Source organism: Trachurus trachurus (assembly GCF_905171665.1).
Source record: "Trachurus trachurus genome assembly, chromosome: 15".
In the NCBI taxonomy this organism is placed as follows: Eukaryota; Metazoa; Chordata; class Actinopteri; order Carangiformes; family Carangidae; genus Trachurus; species Trachurus trachurus.
Window position 1 is genome coordinate 11,573,750 of NC_139906.1, and position 25,511 is coordinate 11,599,260.

Genomic DNA, 25,511 nt, shown 5'->3' on the forward strand with positions numbered 1-25,511 from the left:
ATGGAGAGCGCAAGCAACGGCTCGGACGCGGATTACCGGAGCCAGCTCCCCGGGATGTTCAACACCAGCAGCACGAGCCTCTGTCGGAACTTCACCGACGGCATCAACAACAACAACAACAACAACACCGACGCGAGCTACGCGGAGGTGCGATGCGACGGGGACCGCGGGCTGATGGGCAGCCTGGAGGACGACACCAACCCGGTCATCATAGCGATTGTCATCACCGCTCTCTACTCCATAGTGTGCGTGGTGGGGCTGGTTGGAAACGTGCTGGTCATGTATGTCATTGTCAGGTAAGAGAGCAAAGTACTGTACTCCCCCCCCAAAATACACTGATGTGCTTAATTAGGCCCTTTAACATTTAATAAACATCGCTTTCTGAGGGAGAGGAGACATAACCTGTTGCCGTGTTAACCATGTTGGATATAAAGGTGTGTGTGTGTATGTGTGTGCATGTGCGTGTGAGTGTGGTAGTGTATAGCATGTGTTTACGAGGCCGAGTGAGACCATGTGAATGCAGTGTTGACAGCGCTGCCTGCTCAGCTCAGCTCAGCTCAGCTGCCGTTTGTGCGTAAAAATGTCTCCAACCTCGCAGCAAGTTGCTCCAGCGCGCGCAAAAAAAAAAGAAAGCGAGAGAGGGGAGAGGGAGGGGGACGGAGAGGAGAGACAGGCTGCTGCTGCACAAAAACACGATTCCGATACTCACAAAAGATTTAACAATAGATGATGAATAATATAGCTAGAATATGTAGATTAAGATAAAGGATACCATGCCATGCTCTCCCTCTTGTCTCTCTCATCCACAGTAACAGAGTTAAACAGGTGAGCAGCACTGTTGTGACAAGATGCTGCACATGACACAAAGCAGAAGGAAGCCAAATATGCTGCTGTCTTCACAGCCACGGTGATTTCATCCTCCTCTGATCCCTTGTGTGTGGCTGTGCTTATTTTACTCATGTAAATGAAATGAGTGACTTTAAACAGCTCTAAATGCTCTTGAAACACAGCTGAAAGTTACCCAAATACAGTCACTTCAGCAGCTCTGGTAGGATAAGTAGTCTAATGAGTATTTGTCACTCATGGTAACGGCATTAAAGACTTTAACTAGTACTCCAGTATTTGCCTTCCACTGCTCCCTCAACCAGGTCACGTTCACGCCAGCTCATTCAACTAACACGTCGCCATCTCATTAGTTAATATTTCAAACTTTGTTTGAGACAAATGTCCCACTCTTAAAATCCCATCACCACAGGAGCTGTAATTCTGTCTAATCCCCTGTCCCGACAAGACAGAATTAATAGTACCTACATGATGAGGGGTGCTCAAATGAAAGACTTCAAGCCTTCTTGCTCCTTCTAGTGAAGGTGCGACTTCTGATCTCGCTCTCATTTCACACACACCAAAGATACCGAAAGAGGCCAATTCACTAAGGAGTCTCGATGGGGAAAATGCACTAGTATTAGAGGTCTCATGCAAGCTGGGTGTTAATCATATAAACCTCCATCATCTTCAGTATTGACTTAAACAAACCTGACACCCAGTGAATGACTCTGAATACAGATGTGCTTTTTTTCTTAAAGCATATTTACACTGAAACCAACACAGTGTGTTGATGATATCAACCATCTGAGGTGAATTTCGCTGTGAGACAGCAGGATTTCATTTGTGGCCTTTAATTACACATGAAAATCTGACATTTATGTAAGTTAAACGCTCCCCGGCTGGCGCTGTGTCCTCACAAATGAGGCTCTTTCAGGTAATAAAAAGGCAGAAGAGTGGTGGGAAAGATAGGAAAAGATAGAGAGAGGGAGAGAGTGCAGAGGGGAAATGAAGACAGGACAGGTGAGAGATGGACTTTGAGAAGGGCTGCCTGGACGTGAGAGGGGGCTTGAGATGAAAAAGATTGATGGTGAGCGACGAGAGAGTTAAGAAGTGAGAAAAATGGAGATAAAGGTGAAGGTGGTCCATCTTCATTTTTCCCACCTTGTGATTATCCACTTCGTTGGTGTGGAGGAGTCAGTGGAGAGTGGCTGAGTAGAGGATTTGCTGTGCTGAGCTTGTCAGACAGGTGCACCATCTCTTTAGAGCATAATCAGGGCTGCATGGGGACTTCTCTTATTTTGATGTACTTCTCTTTTATCATCATGATATATGATATCAATATTGTTGCACCAATGATTCACTCACTTCTCCACTGTTTCCAGGGCACATGACGTATCGAGTAAACACTCATCATTCCCCAGACACACATCATCCCCTTTTTGGACTGAGTGCTCCCCAAAAATAGTTCCGTTGTGCTTTAAAAAAAAAAAAAAAAAAAAAACGCACACATCTACTTCAGGATGTTTTCTGCATCTCTACTGGATATTTTCTACCCAAAATGACTTACGACAGATTTGGCCTCTGGCTACTCCACAGCTAGAAAATGAAGTGGAAAAAGAAGGGAGAGCACTGGGCAGAAGGCGGTTACATCACCTTTTGAGATATAAGTCGACTCGAGAACCAGTTTTAATGAGGGAGATCTATGTCTGGCAGCGATGCAACAGTGTTTTTGATGCATGAGCTGGTATGCAGGCTCGTATCATGTATTCTAAGGTAGTCTGTCCACAAAGCAGATAATAGATGGTGAAGGGCATTACTTTCACTTCAGCTCTAAAATCCTTGGCTGTAGCGGGACAACACATTTAGGATGTCCCTCTGACCTCTCTCCCACCACGGGTAATGAAACGGGCTTCCGCCATGACGCACGTTTCCGAGCGTGTTTGTGATTGAGAAAAGTTTTGCAGGTTTCTACAACTTTTTGATCAGGATAAATGGGACGTTTGGGAAATTAGAGGGAAGGTAAAGGAGCATCTCATTCTTCCCAGAACCACAATCCATCAGGGTCGTTAAGATTCAGCCGCCTTTTTTTTTGTCTGTTTGCCTGTTTCTCGTTCTTCTCTGTCTCTGGTGGCAGATTGAGAATGAGCAGCCATTTAGCTAATGACACACAGTGGATATTTACTTGTAAATGGAAACGTAGTCTTGAACTCTTCGTCCCCACTTTACAGTCATGGCCTTGGATGCAATTTTGCTAGATTAAATAGAGACAGTAGTGGATGAAGGTTGTTTTCCCCCCTCGCTGTCTGAGTAATGCCAACCTTAAAGCCATAAACCTTTTCTCTCTCCCTCTTTATCTCTCCGTCCGTTTGCTCTGCATTTCCCCCTCGTCTGTCCGCTCTACACTTACATCCGCAAACTTCTCGTGAGCAAACAAACACAACCAGATATCTGCACGCTCAGTCGGAAAAATCAATTGCGGATGAACAGAAACCACCGGGTTCCACAAGGAATAGGCCACCAGTGCTGAGTGCTTGCTGTTACCATGGAAACACCAGGAGATGTGATGAGTGCAACAAAAAAAAAAAGAAATTACTCCACCACCTCCCCAAACCCCTGCCTCCATCACCCTCTCCCCCACCCCCATCCAGCTAGAAGAGCTGTTGTAGCTGGTTGGTCACATTCAGCAGCCAAAAGCGTTTTTCAAACTTTGAATGCTTTTGTTTAAGAGGCTATTGAACATCTGCACCAGCTGACCTGGGTGCACTAAACTGCTGTTACATTACACTGTGTGTGTGTGTGTGTGTGTGTGTGTGTAGCACAACAGATTTGACTTGGTGCAATTCTGCTGTTTCTTAACATACGGCAAGTTCTCAGTGACCCTGCTGCGTGATGTCAAAGCCGCCTCACTGCTGTTTACGTGATAGTGTGAACTCAATTACTTGAAATATGATGTTATGAGCACAGTTGCAAGACTAATGCCCAGATCCCCACTAATGTTTTTCCTCTAATGGTTTCTCGTGGCTTGTGCCGCCCCGACATGGCAAATAGCGGGCTGAGTTTCAAACGACTAACCTGCAGTGTTTTGATGCACTAATGCACTGATACCTGACGGTCGGGTCAATATGCAGCAGTAATCCACACAGCGTTAAAGCCCTTTAGAAAATAAATTCTAGCGCTCGAGAGCATCGTGATCTAAGTTCACATTCATCAAGTCTTCAAGGCCGTATGTACATTGAGAGGGTTACTGATTGCTGAACCTGTGCATAATGGCTGCTTTTTCAAGTGATTTGACTGTAAGTGTTGGGGGACAAAATCCACAGCGCATTAAATTATCTCTAAAGTTCAGCTTGATGTCACCTTAGGTTTGTAAGAAAGACTCCTGATTACTTACTTTTGCACCATATTGGCTGCAGATGAACTACTACACAATTTTTAATGGAACAAGGACTATCAAGTCAAGGCAATTTTAGTAATATAGTACCAATTCACAACAGATGTTATCTCAAGGCACTTTACCAATAGAGAAGCTTTAGACATTCTTTTCACAATCGTATTTACAGAGATGAAGAGTTCTGACCATGAGCAAGCTCACAATGGCACGGAGAAACATCCTTTTAAGAGGCAGAAACGTAAATCAGAACAAGATGGAAGGCACAAAACTAGAATAAGACTGGTTGACATTTTAATAAGGCTCAACATTATGTATGTGTATGGATACAGATGAAGCCTTCCGTCCTAACTCTGCATTTATTTCATCCTTACTTGTGCATATTTTGCGAGAAGTAACAGCTAACCAGTACAACAGTACAACCAGAAAGTGTGGCTAGTCATGACAAAGAAATTTTTAAAAATGGCGGCACTTTCTCAACAAAGGTCAACTTCTCTGTCCACATGTTGCAATGTATTTAACAGACTCACAGACCGCCACCAGTAATTACCTCTCGTTTTGCATCTCACCACCACAATTTCTTTTTTCATAAACGTTTGACTCTGAGCTGCCCTCTAGTGGATGTACCGCTTAACATCCATGCTAACGTTCACTTCACATGAAAGTATGGGGGCAGAAATGGTTACATCATTTGAAGTATCTATTTTTGGACATAAAGGGAGCATGAATAAGGCCTTCTTCCGACTATAATTACCAACTACAATTATAAGTGGGTGAGTTGTGTGGGATGAAAGAGAATGGCTCCTTCTCATTAACACAAATTAGTCACTGGGCATGCATAGTATTTTTAAATCAAGTAAAAATGCATACAAATAAGCCCTCAGGATCAATGACTTTATTTCAAATTCTCTCTTTGATGACCGTGAATAGGTCCGGCTTACCTCGAGAGTCTAGAAACCTTTTATGTGTATTCATGAATATCCTCCTCATGCATGATAGATGTGACTTCTGCTCATGTGGTTGTTCCCACTTGGAGGCTGAGATGGTGCAGGATCAGCCGGCATTTGATTTGTTTCAGGTCCTCTCAAAGGAGGAGTTATGAAGGTGAATGGACTCAACCAATAAGAGACGCAGCAGAACTTTCTGCCAGCTTGGAGTAAAGGCCCTTACACACCGGGGACCTGACGATAAAAAGACACAAAAATGTGCGTAAACCATTCATGCCCACAGCGATCTAAATATGCAACAGATGCAAGTCGCGACAATTATAAACCAAAGTTTCACCTTGCGTCAGGTGGTTCTATGCCTCCATGTCATGCCTTAAAACCGTATAGTACACCTGGCTACTAGTTGATTATCCCTCATCAAACTCATCAAATACACAATCCAACAACTCCAAAACGCTCTGCTGGACAAGTTGTGACCTGCACATTCACCACGCTATGAGATAATAACGGGACATTACGAGACAGAGTTGTTCTAGAGGTAAATTCATGCAAAACCACTGATGCACGTTTCCGTCGGGGCAGTTTTTCGGCAAGCAGTCTCTGCATTTGCCTCTAAAACAACTCCGTCTCGTAACGTTCAGTTATTATCTCATAGCGTGGTGAATGTGCAGGTCACAATTTGTCCACAAGAGCATTTTGGAGTTGTTGAATTATGTATTTGATGAGTTTGATGAAGGAAACCAAGAAATCCCATTAGCCTCCATAGCGTAGCTCTGAGCAGCTCACGGCTCTACTCCGCCGTTCTAAAAATAGCTTGCACCGACAATTAAAGGTAACGAACCTACTGCTAAAACTATAGGGATTATGGCAATGGGCCAATTCGCCAAGATGTTGAACTATCCCTTTAACTCCACTGAAGGCTTTTGTGCATTGAGCAGCACTTAGCACATGTGTCTGTTACCTCTCCTCAGCCTGTCAACATTTGAAGCTCTGCCCTTCGACCTCAGTTTCGTAACAGCTGCACAATGCCTAAACATGTAGCTGCTGTTTACCGTGGCCTTGGAGGCTGCTGACCAATGCCAAACAGACAGACAGCTCAGGACCTGCCACTTGCCTCAGGATTTTTATGCTGCAATTACTTGTTTGCCTTAGAGTGTTGACACACTCACCTGGCATTAATTGAACCAAGATAATTTTATTCCATGCCTAACCTCTACCCTTGGCAATGGTAAAACTTTCACCTGGTAATTAAATTTCAGCAGTCATGATTACTATCAGTGTGAAAGGTTTTGGCAGCTCAGACAGAGAAAGCTGCTCTTACTAAATTTTTTGTAGCTGCACACAACAGGGTGGTACACAACCTAATTTATTGTTAGGGAGGCAACTGAGCTAATGAGAGCATCCTTCCTGTGTTGATGAGTGATGACCTTCTTAGCACCACTGGGCATTTCTAGAGAAGCACTGTCTGACAGTACGTGTTCTGTTGGACTCAGTGAAAGAAAAAACGACAGTGAAATAGGGGGAAAGATCATATTTACACATTGTTGTAAAAGCTTTAGCACTTGGCCTTAACTGCGGAGATCGAAGAGGTCTTTGAGAAAATGGAAAAGGTAATTTTTGTAGAGGAATATATGCTGTTCGTCACGGAAAGCTCGGGAGAGAGAATAAAGGACGGATGACTAACTGAATAGGAGGGAACAAGAGACAGATTGTATCCTTCTCTGCTTGATGATTGATGGGAGCTCTTGGCTTTTTTGTCCATCTGTCACTTACAAAGTGATTCACTCACAATCCCTGATTCTGTCCTTTATACTCAATGACAGGTACAGTTAAACAAGTCTTTCTTCAACAAGACTGGCATTTAAAAGTACAGACAGTGTTGGACATTAACTCTCAAAATCAATTCGACAATTGTAGACGGCAACTCTTCCAGGGGATTAACAAACCAGTGAGGTGGAGCGATCGCCTCATTTGAATCAAAACTCATTGCAGTTTTAGAGCTACCAAACCTCTTCCCTGGTGTTGTGCTTAATTAATATGGATTTAATCCAATGGTTAGACCCTTTGCAGAAGACCTTCAGTACATTAACAAGTGTTCCTCTCTCCTTGAGGTCCGTTTTCTGTTGATAGACATTGAGGATCAGGGTTTGGCCTAAATTGGTTGTCTATTTTTTTTTGTGTGTGTCATATTTCCACAGATGGAAAATCATTTTAAGGGAGTGAATCACAATGACGCAGGCATCCACTGTCAAACCCATGATCTGAGCACAATATAGTGCTTGTTGAATACATGCAATGTGTGTGTGATTTGTGTCATTGTGATCTAGATTGCACCACTAAAGGGGGCAAACTAAATTCAAGCACCTCTTAACTAGGCCAAGTTTGGATTGTTGTAGTGTGTCGATGTAGGATTTTTACAGTAGGCCTCCACCATTCTTCGCCTGTTAATCAAACATTAATGGATAATTACAAAAAAATGTCAATACCTCATCATGACCTGAGGTAATGAACTAGTTACTTGAAGTAATCCATCACGCTGCTGCTGTACTTAACAACACACAAAGTGGTCGTTGTAATGATTAGTACAGTACACACTGTTTTGTCCGTGCTGCAAAGGGTTGTCATGGAGAAGCTACGGATGCAACAAGAGACAAACGTGTTACTGTGTGTCTGAGGTTTCTGGTCCTGTCCCCGGAGGATTTGTATCAATCATCAGGCCGATTGTACGACATCTTTCAACCAGCCTGCATGCATGTGGACGAAGAGGGCTGTGTTCTATCTTTAATTGCACATCCTCTGTTTCCAGCCCACTCGAGTTTGTCTTTGTGTGTCCATGGATATTGATTTCCTTGCATCAATTTTAGTCTGGCCAATCAGGAGCGCTCCAATATGTCACCTCTTACTGCTGATGGATGCTTTTATTAAATGTTTCCATCACAGAGCTCATTGTGGATCTGCAGAGACAAGTTTTGTAACCTTGGTGTGTGTTCTGTCTTGTATGGCACAGATGTAGAAAGGGAAAAGAGTCGAACCATTTGGAGGACGAAAGCTTTAACTCATGCCGTGATGTGTGCATGTAGCTTTTTGTGAGCCTTGTACCATGAAAAGTACATTTAGTACCATGACTGAACAAAATATGTTTGAACAATAACAAGGGGAAAAATAAAATTGAGTGTGTATTCAGTGGAGACACGGGAATACAAACACATACATGTTTTTAAGACCCAGCATGTGATCCCAGGCTTATTACAGTGTATTTATGCTTCATTAAATCAATTTCTGACATTAGGCCACCGTGCTAATGCAGGACATCAGCTACACTCTGTGCTGTGAAAAAAAATATTAAAAAAATAAATATATTTGAAAACAACCAAACTAGATAGATGTCATAAAAACCCTGTGTTACACACCATATAATAGCTTGGAGCAGACCAAAACCCTGACTGTTTGTCTTGAGGTCAATGACTCATAATTACCTACATTTACCAGTACCTATTACCTGCTATAAAAGCACTGGGGTAATGGAAATACAGGGAAGTGTGACTTGTTTCTGTGAATGGTTCTGATGATTGTAGCTCTGATGCTGAATGTGACCAAACTCTTGAAACAGACACAGTCTCATCGCCATCCAGTCTCACACTGAGAGTGCAGTCAAGAGCCAGACAGGAGAGGGACTTTGCAGTGAACTATATGACTGGGGTACCAACCTTGTATTACTCTGACTTTGTGGATGTGCTATTGACTCATATCAGCCGTAGTTTGTCAGGACCTGTGGGGTGTGTGGATCAGAATCAAAAGCAGCTTCTTTTTTTTCTTTTTTTTTACACTTTCATGATGGTGTGAGAATCACTCTCCCCCTTAGATCTCACCTCTCTCTCAAAGCAGACATCCTGAACTGCCTTGAGATACAAGTGCAGGGAAGGGAGAAAAAAAAAATCACTGACTTTCCACCACCTACACATTACCGAGAGCCTTTGATTGGGCCAAACCAGCAAACACTACAGCTGTCTGAGATAGAAATGTGCTGATTTTCGTCAGCTGTGCTGTTAAAACACTGGCTATAGTGTTGAAAGACTTTAAGGGCAGATTTCAGCAGATCGACAGTGATCCTCTAATGATGGCTTTCAAAAAGAAAAAAAAACCTTTGGGAACATCTTGAACTGGATTGATCACAATGAGCAGTAGTCACTGATAAAAGCTGCTCACTAGCTGTTCTGGTATAAGGGTACTTGTGTTATTTCTGTCTCACTGAACCTCCGCAGGAAGTGAAAACAAAAGCACTCACTAGAAAATATTACAAGAAAAATACAGCTGAGTGAGTTTTTGTTTCTTAGACTGTGCATTTGCATTGCATTTTAACAGTGTATGTAGGAGAGTGTTTGAATGCAGCACCATGAGCCTCTAAGCATTGACCCTCAGCTTGAACAGTGGCACATCTGTCACAGATGTGTCTGCCTGTCTCTGTCTGATGTCCCCAAAACACACTGAGCCAGGCTGTTTGTCTTTCTGACATTTGGATTAGTAAGAATACATCATGTCGCCTCATCTTTTGTGTGTGTGTGTGTGTGTGTTTTACACACCTGTTTTTCACAGCAGATGTTCTGTGACAGTTCAGGAAACGTGTGTGTTGTCAAGCCGAATCCAGGCATCCTCAGTCACGTTTGGTGACGACACATAGAAGGACGTAAACTGCTGCTGGTGACACACAGAGCACACAGACACACACGTGAATACAAAGGTCTTGTGCAAACACTTTTTTTTTTAATCAGTGAAGTCGATCAGTTTTATAATTTGTCTGACGTGTGTTTGGACTTCTCTGTTTTCCCCTCTGGGCTTTCTGTTATGGTTAAGGCTAAAATAAATGAAAGCAGTGGAGACAAGAAAGTTTAACATAGCTGGGGTTAAACCAAACCTGAAATGACAGGATGTATTAGAGGAAGTCATACGTGACGCAATGCAAGATGAATGCAACCAGAAATTTCTAACCAGGGTTTCTATGACAACATTTTTCATGATGATGAAAAGTTGAAGGCATTCGGTGTAAGGGCCAGCTTTAGACATAAATGTTTGATTACTCAAAATGAATTCCATCGCCCCACCAGTCAGTCCACGTCACGCCCCAGTAACTTCTAATTCTTTGTAAATACCTGCCATGCATGCGCTGCTGTTCCTTACATTTCTCTTTTCAGTGAGCAGCAAGTCAAGTTTAGTAGCAGAGGTTAACAAAGATGTCGTGCAATATTGATCTGAACATCCACTGGGAAAGTAAGTAAGAAAATACTTCGTTTGGAAAACCTGTGGGTGAGGTTTTGATTCAGCTGATGTTTGTTGATGATGTGTTTGGATCACCCGCCCCTCCAAAATAAAAGGGTGCATTGTCCAAACACCAAAACAGACACATTAGCTAACAACTGCCAACTTAACCGTACACAGCCAGCACTAATAGAGCAACATGGGCATCCCCTCAGTGAACAACTTCTGTCCATCTGTAGCAGGATGATTTAATGGGACATTTGGACAACACAGACTCATTCAGACGGTTTGACCAGAGATAGAAAATTGGAGTGTGCCAACTGATCCAACACACAATATTGGATCAAATACTATCAATCAATCAATCAATCAGACTTTATTTATAGAGCACTTTTCATACAAAAGATATGTAGCACAAAGTGCTTTACACGATAAAAGCAGACAAAACAAAGCAGAGATAAAAACCCAAAGTAACGCAGATACACTCGTGCGCACACACACACACACACACACACACACACACACACACACTTTATAAAGCTTTAAAAGAAGGCAACTGAAGCGCTATCTTACTCTACAATTTGCCGTGAGGAAACACTAGGGACTGGATAAAACAAAATAATTAAATGAAATGATAAAAAATAACTAAAATTATACCGTAAATATGCTAAGACAAAAAAGATTAAAAGTAAAAATGAATACAGAATAAAATAAAATAAAATAATAATAAAAATAAAAAAAAACATTTAATAAACAGTAAAAATCGATAAATGCAATAAAATGATAGGAAAACTAATAAAATAGTAAAACCTATAAGTAAAATCTAATCAAAAGCCAAGCTAAAAAGATGTGTTTTAACTTTGCTCTTAAAAATGTCCACATTTGCAGCTGCTCTCAGGTCTATGAAAATGCTATTAATATCAATATTTCTTCTTGTTTATTAATGAAAAAAATGTGTCGCTACTAGGCTTCTGGACAGTTAAAAAAAAAAAATATGTGCATGAGTTGAAAGCATGAGCAAACATGAAAGGGAAAGAGAGGCGGTTGAGAGAAAAAAGGAATGAACAAGAGGAATAATCCTTTATTATCTGGTAGTTTTATCCTAAAGCAAGAAATAAATCCATGTTTTAGTTCCTAGCTTAGTTTAGTTTCAGAAAGAGATACACAGTGAAGTAAAGTGAAAAATAAATCCATTTAATAATGTAACAACATTGTGGTTCAGGTTTGGGACTTCAGTGAAAGATCAGGGAATAGGTTAAAATTACAGTTATTGAAATATTTTAAATTCAAATGACTATGTCAAAGTGAGGGGACCTTCACCATCATGGTTTCAATAATAAATGTGATTAAGGTTAAAAAAAGAAAAGAAAGCAAGCCTTAAAGGTGTACAGAAATGGCCCTTTGTCCTGTTTGTCGCGCCGAGTTGTCACGAGCTGCAACACAAGTTTATCCGAGTAAGGAAAACGAATTTGATTGGTCGTTATTGAGCGGGCGGGATATTCAAAGCTTGGGGCGAGCCCGAGCTCCGTGTGTGTGTGCGTGTCTCAGACGTTTGAATGACGGATTACGGATCCAATATCAGTGGCTGGTGAATCGTGTACAGGCTGACGTATAATCCGTGCGCCTGCATTATCCAATGCGAAAAAAAAAATACACACTTTCATCCTGGATTTACTCAAAAATAGAATTTTGCACAAAGTTTGGCCTACAACGTCTGATAGATGAGTTATTACACTAATTTTATGACCAAGAGTGGGCTTAAATTCAATTTTCTTTTCTGTACACCTTTAAGAACGAATGAAAAGAAAATTGTTGAACTAAAAATGACAGGAAGTCAGGTGGCATTGGGAGGCGGGTTGGGGTGGATGGGTCGGTTGGCAAATCTCGCTACAACTCTAACCCCAATAAAATTAAGCACTGTTATTATTGTAACCATGACAACAAAGGAAGCATTTTAAGCCAAGCCACATCCTTGTCTCAAACCACGCAGTTTTTGTGCCTGAACTTAACCAAATAGTTTGACCATCTTGAATACATCTAAGTCTGGTTTTACATGCCCACGGGGTAAATTATCATTACCATGATGATGGTAACATGCAGTTAGGTTGAAACCCTTTCACATAACACTTAATCTTTTTACTCGCTTTGAATTTTTCATATGTTGCTTCATACATATTTGATATAACAGTATATTTCTCTTTCCATCTGCATGCTTGTCAAGCGTTCGCTTTCTATAGCAACAAAATAACACTGGAGTTCCCCTTGAGTAGTTAAAGTGTCATCTTGATGCATTTAAAACACCTCTAAGTGCCTTTATGTCAGTGTCAGTATAAGTGCTTCATCTCAGTGAATCTGTCAAAGCCACCGACTGCGTGAGTGCGTCCGTTACCAGTATTTAAGGTCATATTGGGATGTTTCCACTGCAGCAGCTTACTCCCAGCAGGCCCTGTCCAATGACTTCCATTTACTGAAATGATTTCCAAGAGACACTAATTAGGGCTGACTTCAGATCAGCGTGTACCACAAGGGAAATATAGTTTCCAAACAGGATCAACACCATTAAAGGAGTGCTTATCCACTATCATTTAGAGAGAAAAGAGAAGTCATTTATTTATTGTCTCTAATGGAAAATGACTGTGGTATTCACAGTATTACATTTGCAGTGCTGGGCCAAGAGCAGGAGGCAAATAAATACATGCTATTATTGTGCTTCTCTCTTTTATTTCCATGTTCCTAATATTGCTTTCTTCTGACCACATCACTCAAGGGATCGCCCATACCCTTAATCCATCAGGAAAAATAATAAACCTCATGTCTGACCTTAAGACTCATAAGTGGGTTTCAACATCTTCACATTCATTACGGCTCTGAGAACACGTCGTTCTACGGTGAAAGCTCACTATATGTTTAACAGTGAAGAGGTGCGATACATAATTTATCAAGCATTTCATTATCTCGCCTATTAAATAAAGCATAAATCACTTCAGGTTTAATGATGTACCTTATAAGTGATTAGCACTGCAAGAATCACATTAAGTTAAACTTGAATGATCCTCTTGAGGGACGAGGGCCTCGGCAGCAGCCGGAGACGGCCTGGATTCGCTGCATCGAATAAAGGAATAAAATACGAAAGGTGACTCAGATTCATGGTCCTAAGTTAAAATAAAAAAGTACTAAAATGTGTTTGGAAACTTTTCTGCAGTAGAAAGGACCCATTCATACACTTAAACCTTAGCTGACAGATGACTTTATGGCTGTCGCTCGAAAATCTGGATTTGTTTATGGTGCACTTTTAGGGTTAGGGTTAGGGTTATATATATAGATGGCAATGTCTTTTTGTTGATCCACCACTACTGAGATGTCTCAACAACTATGGGATGGACTGCAATGGAATTTAGACACACACAGTGTATATCACAATATATATAATAAGGCAGTACAAATCTGGACATTTTGCCACAATGTTTACACCATGGTGTCTATTTGTTTAATATTTCTGGATGAATGGGGCCATTTAGGATAATGCTACAAATCAATGAAGACCGTTTTCTCACGATATTGGATTTTAAATGATCGTCAATGTGTGGAAGAAGCTTTTACTATATTGGAATACAAACATGTGAATATTTTGGTGCACGTTTCCATAGAAATTTTGAGCGTAGATGGCCACATACATGCACTGAAAGCACAGACACGCAGTTTCTTATCACCGCTCACCACAGAAATACATGCCCAGCAGTCAGACACACACACAGAGTCACACCCTGCGCACCCTAATCCATCACGCTCCACACAGCGTGCATGGACAGTGTTATTGGTCGGAGCCAGAGGCATACAGATGTCTGTTCACATGAGCAGCCCCTGTTTCTGCAAACCAGGACTTAATGGTTTATCTGCACCCAGCAGCAGCACATGAATCATACAGGAAGCTGCACATACACTGGCCCAGCTTTACTAGATAATGATGAACAGTGTTTAGCTCGCTGTTTAAAAAAGAGCCATGAAAATGGATCTGCTTCTGTTCCAGACTGTTGACCACAACTTCACTACCGGCTTGTTCCAAATGTACTGTAAGCTCGTTCTGGTAATTACAGTGCTTTAAATGCCTGGTCTGTTAGCATTTCAAAATTAATCTGAAACATCAAAGGCAACAAAGACTAACGGGGCAAGGCATTGGCTGTAAACACGAATAAATCCTTATCTAATTTCATTTTTACAAACTCATCACAAGCCACATCTGTTCTTTTTTCAGTCATTTAGCTTTTACTTTTTACTTCAGTGCCCATTGAGGTTTATAATTTGCTATCATTTGTTTATAAGTAGATTGAAATTTTCCCATTTAGGACTTCCAGTGAATTAAACAGCCTGATGTTGAACGCATTAAGCAGCATCCGTTTAAGGGGATGAAAGAACAAAAACAAACTATCTAACAAATGCTGAAACCTTTAAAGCCTTCAGATCTCAGCATGAGAGTGTTTTCTATCGTATTTTTTTTAGTTTGGCTACACACTAAACAAGGTTTCTCTGAGCTTCCCACCGACAGTACAAACCCAGAAATGTTCACCGTCAAGAAGATGTTTCATCGTCCTTGTCCGTTTCATCCCGTGTTATTATAATCATCCCTCCCTGGTCACGGTAGTTGCCATGGTGAAGCATGAGCCTCACATGTGAAACCAGAGAGTTATCAGCTAATTAACATTCAGGCACATTTGAACGGCTCCATGCTGTGTACCGTTTTCATTAACCAGGGACATGATGTGTGGGCAGAATGCATTTTCCTCTTTTGCCCGGTCATCCCATTGCGTGCTCACCTCAGTCAATGTCTCTGTGTTTTTATTTTGTTGTTTTTTTTCTAATCAAGCCAGAAGGAAAAGAAATTTGGACATTATTTGCAGCCAGAAATAATTGGGCCAATGTTCTTCCTTTGTTATTAAACAGCTGGGTCGAGCCAGGTTCATGGCAATTACCCGGGGAGCACCTGTGGCGTTTATGGCACCAAAGGAGGAGGTTTTATCTTGACATAGGGATAATGTTTAAGGGGTCAAGCCTTATTTGATTTAAATAGATTTTTAAGTTCAACATGTTCAAGCTCTTCATGTTTTTTCTCTTTTTCATGCCTTGTCACTATTTTTTAGCCATGTAACAGTAGTGTGGATTCAAGCTATCTCTGGTTTAGACTGAAGTAGTCATTGGTGAAACAGGTCCACTTTGGTGATTCTCTCTAGTGCCATCAACGGGTCAACATGACACTTATCCTTTGAAGTAGCTTATTATTAGTTTTCCTTAAAGTCTCTATCTCCCTCTTTCTTTTAGCTTGCCCTATGTGTGTTTGCTGGTAGCCACTCAAGGACGTTTTCATATAACCTGGACTTGCCATTGTAAAGTTTATTGCTATTATTAAGCATACTTTGATTTTTGGACAGGCTGTGTTCTTGCATATATCCTACCATTGATAAAACTTGAGAAAATCTAATTATCTAATTAGAGAAAAGCCAATTACTGCAGACGCTATTATACCCTCATCATAAATGTGGGTGACGTCTAATTTCCCTTTCATAAGACTATAAATGTATTTAAATTTCCTTTAGAGCGAAATCACAGGAGCAACAAGTCCTCCAACTACAAAATGATGAAATTACCAATGGGAGTGTCTCTATGGCAGCAAGCGCACTGCATCCCCAACAATGAAAGCGCAGTTAAGGTTGTAGATAGGTCAAACAACATTGACCATCAGTGTTAAATGGGAAACAATCAGCAGTTCCCTGTTTTTAAAGTCAAGTGTTTTCTCTGCACATACAGCCACCCAACCTCCTCTTCATGCAGAGTTTCTTCTTCGCTCCAATCATAATTACTCCGACCCCAAGAGGTCACCCAACAATAAAAACACAACTATGAGTCCCAATAAGCTGATTGCTGCTGTTTTGTTTGAGGACAGTCTCTGCAGGAGCCCAAAGCAGCAAAATCTTTTTTTTATTCAAACAAATAATGGCCAATTAAAAAGCTGCGTCTGCAGTTCTACATTTTCAACAGTTTCAGCAACAAATGAGGCTCATTAGGGAGCCAGCCCAGAGATGATTTCTATTATTTTTAGTTTTTTCAATTTATCATGCTGTGTGCTAAAAGGTTATGTGCTGGGCTTAAACAAGAATACTTTATCAAAATTACAGTTTTGCGAAAATGGCCACATTAAACACTTTACTGTTTATATTATAGAATTATTATAGAATATTAAGACAACAAATCCTCAACTGTCCCACTTTTTATGGATATGAGGAAATTAACCCTAGTGACACAGTTGTGTATCTGCATTGGTGTGAAATGATTTGGATGTTTGAATAATGCATCCTCGAGCAGCGACGCATAGATCAGGCTGACATCTCTCTCTCTCTTTCAGCTGAGTGTGCAAAGACTCAAATCTAAAACTAAAAAATCTAATTCTCTATCATGTCTATTCACCATCATCATCACATCTTGATTTTACTCATTAAGGACAGTATAAAAACTGACGAGAAACCTTCCCATCCTTCCCAGGTGGGATCTAATGGGTTGAAGGAAAGGCTATGAATTATAAATGATTTCACTGAAAGGACCGTTTTGGGTGATTTTAAGCTCCATTACTGCTCATTCATCTGCTCCCTCTGAGCTCCAGTGGTCCAGAAAAAGCTAGTCCAGATACTTTTAAACGACAGAGAAAGAGAGTGTTGTTTATTCACATAAACATAGCGAATTACTTCCCCTTCCTTTCAATAATGGGCTTACAAGGATTAGCTTTAATCATTTTCATTTGTTGTCTGTTTACGGACATGAAATAAGACAATGTTCTCATGTTTCTCGGTATGAAAAGAGCTTTGATTTAGTTCCCAGATCTGTATCCTCTTTATGAATGATACTTTTCAACGATTGCTGCTGTCATAGGAAGACATTTCACACCATGTAAAGTATTAATGTGTTTAACTTCCTTGGTAAATATCCATTTTGTAACTGAGTGTTGTCAATTAATATAACACAATAGGCATTCATGCTCATAAAAGTGTTTGAAATGTGATGAAATGCCTGCTGGTGGGTGGCACTTTTCGGGGGGAAACATCACTGTGTACCCAAGCAGCAGTATCTCCTAGAGATTACATTAATAATACAAATAGATGACTAATCCGCAGCAGCAGAAATGTTTTCGCAGAAACTTAATGCAATTTTAATTACATTTTTAATATGTTTTATTACAGAGTACATCTTCAGTGTTCACTATAAACAATTTGTTAATTCGTTAAGCATCACAAAACTTTTTATGGTTGTGATTTGGCATCTCAGAGGCTTTGGCTGCAGGTGAGGGAGAGATTGTGCTCTCGGGATTAATATGGGAAAAGTCAGCAGGTACTTGAAGTACAAGACAAGACATGTTTCCTGAGATGGATAAACTCCCACACATTGAAAAACTTTGGTCACCTCTCATTCACTATCTCACACCTGGTAGTGGAAATTAATGTTTCCCCCTTACTATAATAAAGTAGTATTTAGACGGAAGGGTAAGGCTGGGTAGGGTGGGAGGGAGGGATTTATTTAGGTTTTGTTTTTGTTCGTTTATTTTTCTGTACTCTGTATACATGTTTATCTGTTCTTCATTTACCATTGTTATATGTTCTAAAAACAAAAAGAGGACAGTATGTCCTAACTGCACACATTTCTATATGGATATACATACATTATACTCCTGTGTATGATGTAGATAATATAACAATGTTACAATGTGCAAAATAAAAATATTTGAAAGAGACATGTTTCCTGAGGTGACATATAACCGAAATGTTTATGTAACCTCAACCAAAGTGCTTTTGTTGCCAAAACCTGAGTTTAATTCAAACTGACACCAGTCCTGTGCAATACAGTATGCGCAGCTTATACACACAATATAACAAGAAACTATATGGTGGTTATGTGTAAGGCTTTCTCTGAGTGTACATTTATAAATCAGGTCTCAGGAGAGAGACGTAAAATCAATGTAATATAATCAGAACATATTGACAGTGAATATGTTCAAAACCTCAAACATGTGACAAAACCTCAAGGGCAAAGAATAAATTAAACTAAATCAATAAACACACCTCGTGCAATTAATTTCCATGAGGTGAGGCCATACACGTCCATGCAGCTTGATGTACTATACATAACACACGAGAGAGACTGATGTGTGCAGCCATGAGTTATCACCTGCAGACACTCTCAAAGTCAATAAGGGGATGTTGAAAATTACCTCCAGTTCCAGCGCAGCCCTCAGTGCAGGGTGACGGTTTTTACAGCGTCTCGAGGTGTCTCGTAGGTCCCCGTGCAAATAAAGCCTGAAATAACAAACACAGTAAGCTGTCATTGGTAAAAGTTAATCAGAATTTAATGAACTAACTGTCATCTCTGGTTGTTAAGAGGATTTGGGATTATGGAGGAGACCGTAGAACAAAACAGTAGTACATTACCTCAGCAGTAGACTGACAGTTTGGGTTTAATAAAGTGAAGGCTGGTGGGTGTGATTTGTCATTGTCACTTTGTGGGTTCACATTAATTAAATAGCATTACAGCAGGGTATGTCTAAGTAGGTAGTAGTAGAGTCAGATAAGGGGAACAATGCCACTATGAAATACTGTACATCCTGTAAATATAAAGCTACAACCAGCACCCACACAGGATTTTATGCAGATAACAAGCAATTCAGATTTTCTTTAGGCTCCAAAACTATTGGAGAGATGCAGCTTAAGTGAATAACACCTGAAAATCAATCTATTTATTTATTTATTAACTTGGTTTTTACTGATCCTCTAATATTTTACAGTTTTTTAATTCTTTTTGCTTTATTAAATTAACATATTTTATCATCTTTTGTCAGTTTTAATAATTGTTCTTAGCCTTAAGCACTGTGAGCTGCACATCTTGAATGAAAAGCTCTTCCTAAATAAAGTTTATCATAATTGCCATTGAAGCAAATTAATGTTTTTTTTGTTGTTGTTGTTGTTGTTAATAAAAAAAAAAAAAGATAATTGACTGTCTCCCAGGGGTTTATTAGCTCACCTGAGCCAATTGATTAACTTTTCAAGAGCCAGGTTGTTGCACATTTATTTAATATTTAATGGACAGGTAGGAGAGCGGTCACCGAAATAAAGACACATATGAACATTTTAAGTGCGATACGGAAAAAGTGAGTGTAGGACTGATGTTCCTTTCACAGGCAGAATCATCTAATTCCTGGGTAGGTTCATTACAACTTCATTATCAGGGTTGATTAGCTCTTTATTGTGATGGTGATGCCACTCTGCAGAGCTATAATAGCTTGGAGGCATATTGACCTCACTGGGTGACCCAGCAGTAGAGATCGCTTTCACATCTCCCACTATTAAAAAAAAAAAACACGAACAAGAAACAACAGCAGCTAGATTAAAAAGCGATGCTTCATTCTGACCCGTCAAACACTGAGGTGTTGCCTTGAGCTATACAGCCTGAACTGTTTGACTATACAGTACTTTAATCCATAGCCTATCACCAGGAATATGTGAGAATAACTGGATTCTGATTATATAATTCAGTATTTATTTACTTCACTTCAATGTTTGGTCTGTTCATTGTGACGGCAAAGATAAATGACTCCAAATCTTTTTGATGTGATCCAGCTTCACCCTCAGAAAACTCTAAACACAGAATATGTCTTTTCTGACAAGAGCTGTAAACAGTCGATCTATTACAATCGTCTGCGTTCCATCCTCTTCTCTCTCTCTCTGTGCTAATGGATCCACGCTTTTTCTTCTGTCTATAAACACTCCACCATCTTCCATATTCCTTCAACTACCTCTTTGCTTTCCCCCATATTGATTGAAGGGGCAGGTTCAGTAAGAAGGGACCATCTGTGACCGTGACACCCTTTGATGACTCTTCATGCAGATGATGAAAGCAGCTTTACTTGAGGTTAAACTTCTTTGTACTTTCAGAAAATGTGGTGGCAGGTGAACTTTTATGTATTTTTGGTCATTCTCAAAATGTTGTATATTGGAAGTATTGTTGTGTCCCTTCATGTTTGAAGGTCTTAGATGTCCGGCCAAAGCCTGAAACGTAAACAAGCTGTTGTGTGGAGATGTCTTCTACCAAATGAAATACACAAAAACCTCAAATAGCTCAGCTGTACAGAAGTGCTGACAGAAATTTATAACACGGTTAATTTTCCATTTCATGGTTCAAACATTTGTGCAAGTAAATGTTACAGAGACATTTGCGCCATATGCTCTGCAAACAGCCGGAGGACAATCACTCCTTTGTGATATCCGTTGGAACTTTTTGGAGTATTGGGGTTTTCTCCCCGCAGGCAGCTCCTTTAACTCAGCCATTAGGACTGATTAAGCAGGAAGTTTGCTATAACAAAATGTGCTGCTACTGCGAGCTGACACAGGGGTTCTGAATTATTCACTAAACATCCCAGGCCCCAGGATACTCTGCCCAACTCATGCTCTCACTGCAACCCAACAGGGGGAAAATGTCGGCCATACATTTAAAGAACAACTTTATTTCTTCTCTCTGGATTATAAAGCAGCGTAAACGTATTACTTTTTGCATAGTCATGTACTGCATTTGTGTATAAATGTGATTATGTATTGCTTTGTTTGCAGGAAGATTCAATTAAAGTTAGAGAGAGGTATTTTCTAATTAATGATAATAATAATAATAATAATAAGATATAAATAAATAACTTCAGTTTGCTGCATTCATTTTCATAACATACATAACCTAAAGCAAGATTTTAATTATGTTTTACCGTCCATATCGACAATCAACGTTTCATTAGCAGGGAAACTCTATTTTCAGTGTGTTTTTATACTGTATAATCTAATGGGTTTTTAAACGGTTTATTTAGCTCAAGAGAAAAGAGAACTTTCTCGGCTCATGAAGGAAGATTTAATACATCTAAAACGATGTAAATTCCCATTATGTAGTAAGGATGCATGGACGATGGTTTCAAAATGCCATCTCCATTTAAGCATATGGTACATTTTCCAGGAAGTGGTGTGTGTCTTTATATAACTTAATGACTTGAATCAAAGGAAACATACTTCTTTAAGTGAAAGTTAATTGCGAACTTTAATTTGAAGATGAAATAAAACATTTCAGTCTCGCTGAACGGACTGAAGTCACACTTTTCTACTCCTCTCTGATCCTCCTCCTCTCTTTTTTTTAAATCACAAATCTGTTCAGATACACTAAGATGAAAACTGCCACCAACATCTACATCCTCAACCTCGCCCTGGCCGACAGCTTGGTCACCAGCACGCTACCGTTCCAGAGCGTCAACTACCTGATGGGGACGTGGCCTTTTGGGGACATCCTGTGCAAGATGGTGATGTCCATCGACTACTACAACATGTTCACCTCCATCTTCACACTCACCACCATGAGCATCGACCGCTACGTCGCCGTGTGCCACCCGGTCAAAGCGCTGGACTTCAGGACGCCCCGCAACGCCAAGATTGTCAACGTCTGCAACTGGATTCTCTCCTCGGCCATCGGGTTGCCGGTGATGTTCATGGCCTCCACCGCTGTCACGCGTGAGCACGAACACCTCCCACGCACAACCTGAAAAAAATTAGACTCATTGTGTCCTTCATTTATTGTGAGATAGACAATTAGTTCCACAGTGTTATATGAACAAATACACGCACAAAGGAAGAAGAAAACAGCCTCATTCTATATATTCCAGAGTTAAAGGCCACTGATGTACTCAGGCTCTATAAAAGGAGACAACCCACAAGTGTTTTTTTTTCTGCGTAACTGCACTAAAAGGACTGTCTATCTAATGCTGTATGCTCGGCTGGTAATTAACGGTATTGTACAGTCGAGGAAGAACCCTTCAAAGACAGGCTCCTCGAACGCAGCGTCTTGATTGAACTGTAGTGGTAAAGGAAGGAAAATTGCCATTGATATTATATTGTAGTGTGATTACGCTGTTCAGAGGAGGGAGGATAATGAGAGCTTTACTGACACTGAAGTTGTAACTGTGAGGGTTGGTGGCGATTTAGCTCCACGAAACTCTCAGTAAATTGTTTAATTCAGTTGATTTGGTAACTAGACTTACTTATATAGTGCTTTTATGGTCCTAATGACTTCTCAAAGCTCTTAACACTAATCACGTTCACACAGCAATGATACAACAGGGGTCATTTTAGATACAGTATCTTGCTGAAGCACACTGTGACATGTGGAGGTGGAGATCGAGCCACCTACCTGATTAGTGGGTAACTCACTCTACCTCCACAGCCGCCCCCGTACATCCATCCATTGGCTGTATTGTGTATCAGTGCAGGGTGGTGAAGCTCCACAAAGAAAAACCCTAGGCCCAGCGATCTAACCAGGAAACTTCTTGCCATCCCTGCCCCTGCACAGATAATTCAAAATACTTATAATCAGACAGTATACACAAAGGGCTATGTGTCAGATGCTTTAGGTAACAGCAGTAAGTCCAACGTATATACACGTATGCATACCTATAGTACGTCCAAACACTGGCAGCAGGTTTACACACAGACAATAATTCATCATCTCAGCTGATGGAATTTAAATAAACATGGCGCCAAATCAGTTAAACATAAACTGCATGAAGACGCCAGTCATACATTTATAATAAGTACCCTTTTGTGCACTAGTGGCGGTGACATAACAGTGGAGTCTTGGGAGGCATTTCATAACTTTGTTAGAGATTTGAACAGTGCAGAGATGAGAGGAAATGAAGGGAGAAGGGGGGAGGAAGGGGATGCAGAGTGACAGGCAACAAACAGGCAGAGCTGAAAACAGGAATATTGCAGTTCATGGTCGGCATCCTAAGCCCAAGGCAACCAAGGGCACCAAATGACTGGCAGAAAAAATTAGCAACTAGCTAGTGAGGAGATATTTCTCTCAGGAGTTGGAGCGCTCCTAAGGAGAATGAATATTGCATTCATTCAGCAAACAGACAAAAACACTGACAGGGAAAATAATATCAAGGAAAAATTGGCCAATTGCTCAGCTATGAAAATACGGACTATTAGCCCATTACAATGAACACTAGGACGATAGCCTACAAGAATGCATGTGGTGGCTTTGTGTACAAGCAGATTAGACAAACACATTTCAGAGGAATGAAAGCATTGATATTTAAAGCCAGCGCCAATCAAGACACAATAGAGTGAATAAAGATGAATTTACTTTTGTGCTCCGTTTATTTGTGAATATGTGTGTGTGTCTCTCCACCCTGCACAGACTCTAATGTTGTTGACTGCAAACTGAATTTCCCCCACCCCTCCTGGTACTGGGACACCCTGCTGAAGATCTGCGTGTTCATCTTTGCCTTCATCATGCCCGTCCTCATCATCACCGTCTGCTACGGCCTCATGATCCTGCGGCTCAAGAGCGTGCGCATGCTGTCGGGCTCCCAGGTTAAGAAAAATCTCTTCTTTTATTAATATGAAACAAAAATTATTGGATATCCTGAGTTATTTTCTACCTACAAGGCCAAAGGCTTTTAATTAGAGCTAAATGGGAATTTTTTAAAATGCAAGCATGAGTAGGCAAACATGGCACACTCGTGTCTCTGCAGAGAAAGCAATTAGGAAAAACATCAACTAAAGCCTGAGGTTGTGGCTCAGGTTTAATTAATTGAAGTTAAAGGTGAAATAAGCAACACTTTGTATTCACGATCTGGGAAAAAAAATTACTAAACACTGGCTGCAACACATGTGCACATTCAAATACAGAGATATACACAGCACATGAGGAATTAAAGTGGCTGTATATTTCCACCCACCACTGCGCTTTTCTTCACCTCCATCATCCCTCTTCTGTTCTCGCTGCCTCTCGATTCGTTCCTCTTTACGTCTCCTCGAATCCCTCTTCTCAGCATCTTCTTCCCCACCTTTCTTTCATCCTCACTTATACGGTCTCTAATACATTTGGCCTTTTCTTTTCCTCCCCCACCTCAGCTTTTCATTCCCTATCTTATTTTCAACTCTCCTCTCTCCTGCTTCAGTCAGTATTATCCTCCTCACCTTCTCCTGCTTGTCCCATTTGTGCTTCTTCCTCTGTTCTCCACCGCTCATCTTGTTCTTCCACTTATCCACAGGAGAAGGACAGGAACCTGCGTCGGATCACCCGCATGGTCCTGGTGGTGGTCGCTGTCTTCATCGTCTGCTGGACGCCCATCCACATCTTTGTCATCATCACAGCTCTGATCAGCATCCCCAGCTCCACGCTGCAGACGATCACCTGGCACTTCTGTATCGCCCTGGGTTACACCAACAGGTACACATCTGGAAGTATTAGTCCCTAAGCAGTGAAGTTTGATCATTATTTCTCAATTAATTCATAAATAAGCAGGTTATTGCTTCTCAAATTGAGAACTTATAATGACATTATCCTGAAAGCAATGATTTACTCATATAAATATCAAGTGGTATTGACATTTTGATAAAGTATGTTCATTAGATTTTCTAGTGTTAAACCGTGACTTTGCTTTTGACCCTTGTAGTAGTCTGAACCCAGTTCTTTACGGATACCTGGATGAGAACTTCAAGCGTTGTTTCCGTGAGTTCTGCACCCCGAGTCCCTCAGTGCTAGAGATGCAGAACTCATCCCGGACCGGAGCAACCAGCCGCAAACTCCCACAGCGCGAACACCACAGTGGAAACACAGGGGAAAGGTCCAATCAACAGGTAGTCAGTGTGTATACTTAGCACTGCTTGTATCTGTGTTGGGAATCTTAAAACCTTCGACTTTAATGAGAGACTGGTACCTCTCACGGTAAATATGAGGCTACAGGTTAGTTTGTTTAGCTGAAGCCTTCACGATGTTGCCAGGCAAACAGTACCACCAATGGTTGTTTTTACACTGTGGCTTTTGTACAGATTGAACAAAGCTTAGTTTTCAGGCTAAGATAAATTAAGCTAAGCTAAACTAAGATAAGCAAAGCAGCTGCTGTTTTTCACCTCATATTTACCGCACAGACATGAGAGTGGTGTTTATTGGCAATCGTTTAACAGTAAATATAAGAGAAAAATGAACAAACTGACACCTTTTGTTTGTAAATCCTCTCTCTCTAGGTATGA

The 25,511-nt window shown here is 40.7% G+C and overlaps 1 protein-coding gene across 1 annotated transcript; it reads left to right on the top strand.

The window, feature by feature from the left end:
• oprm1 (opioid receptor, mu 1) lies at nt 1-25,511 on the top strand (the record flags this gene model as incomplete). The annotated part of the gene is made up of 6 exons (XM_083987512.1): nt 1-296; nt 21,634-21,983; nt 23,671-23,846; nt 24,530-24,708; nt 24,935-25,118; nt 25,506-25,511. The coding sequence occupies 6 exons, from the start codon at nt 1-3 to the stop codon at nt 25,509-25,511; spliced, it is 1,191 nt and encodes a 396-aa protein (XP_083843638.1).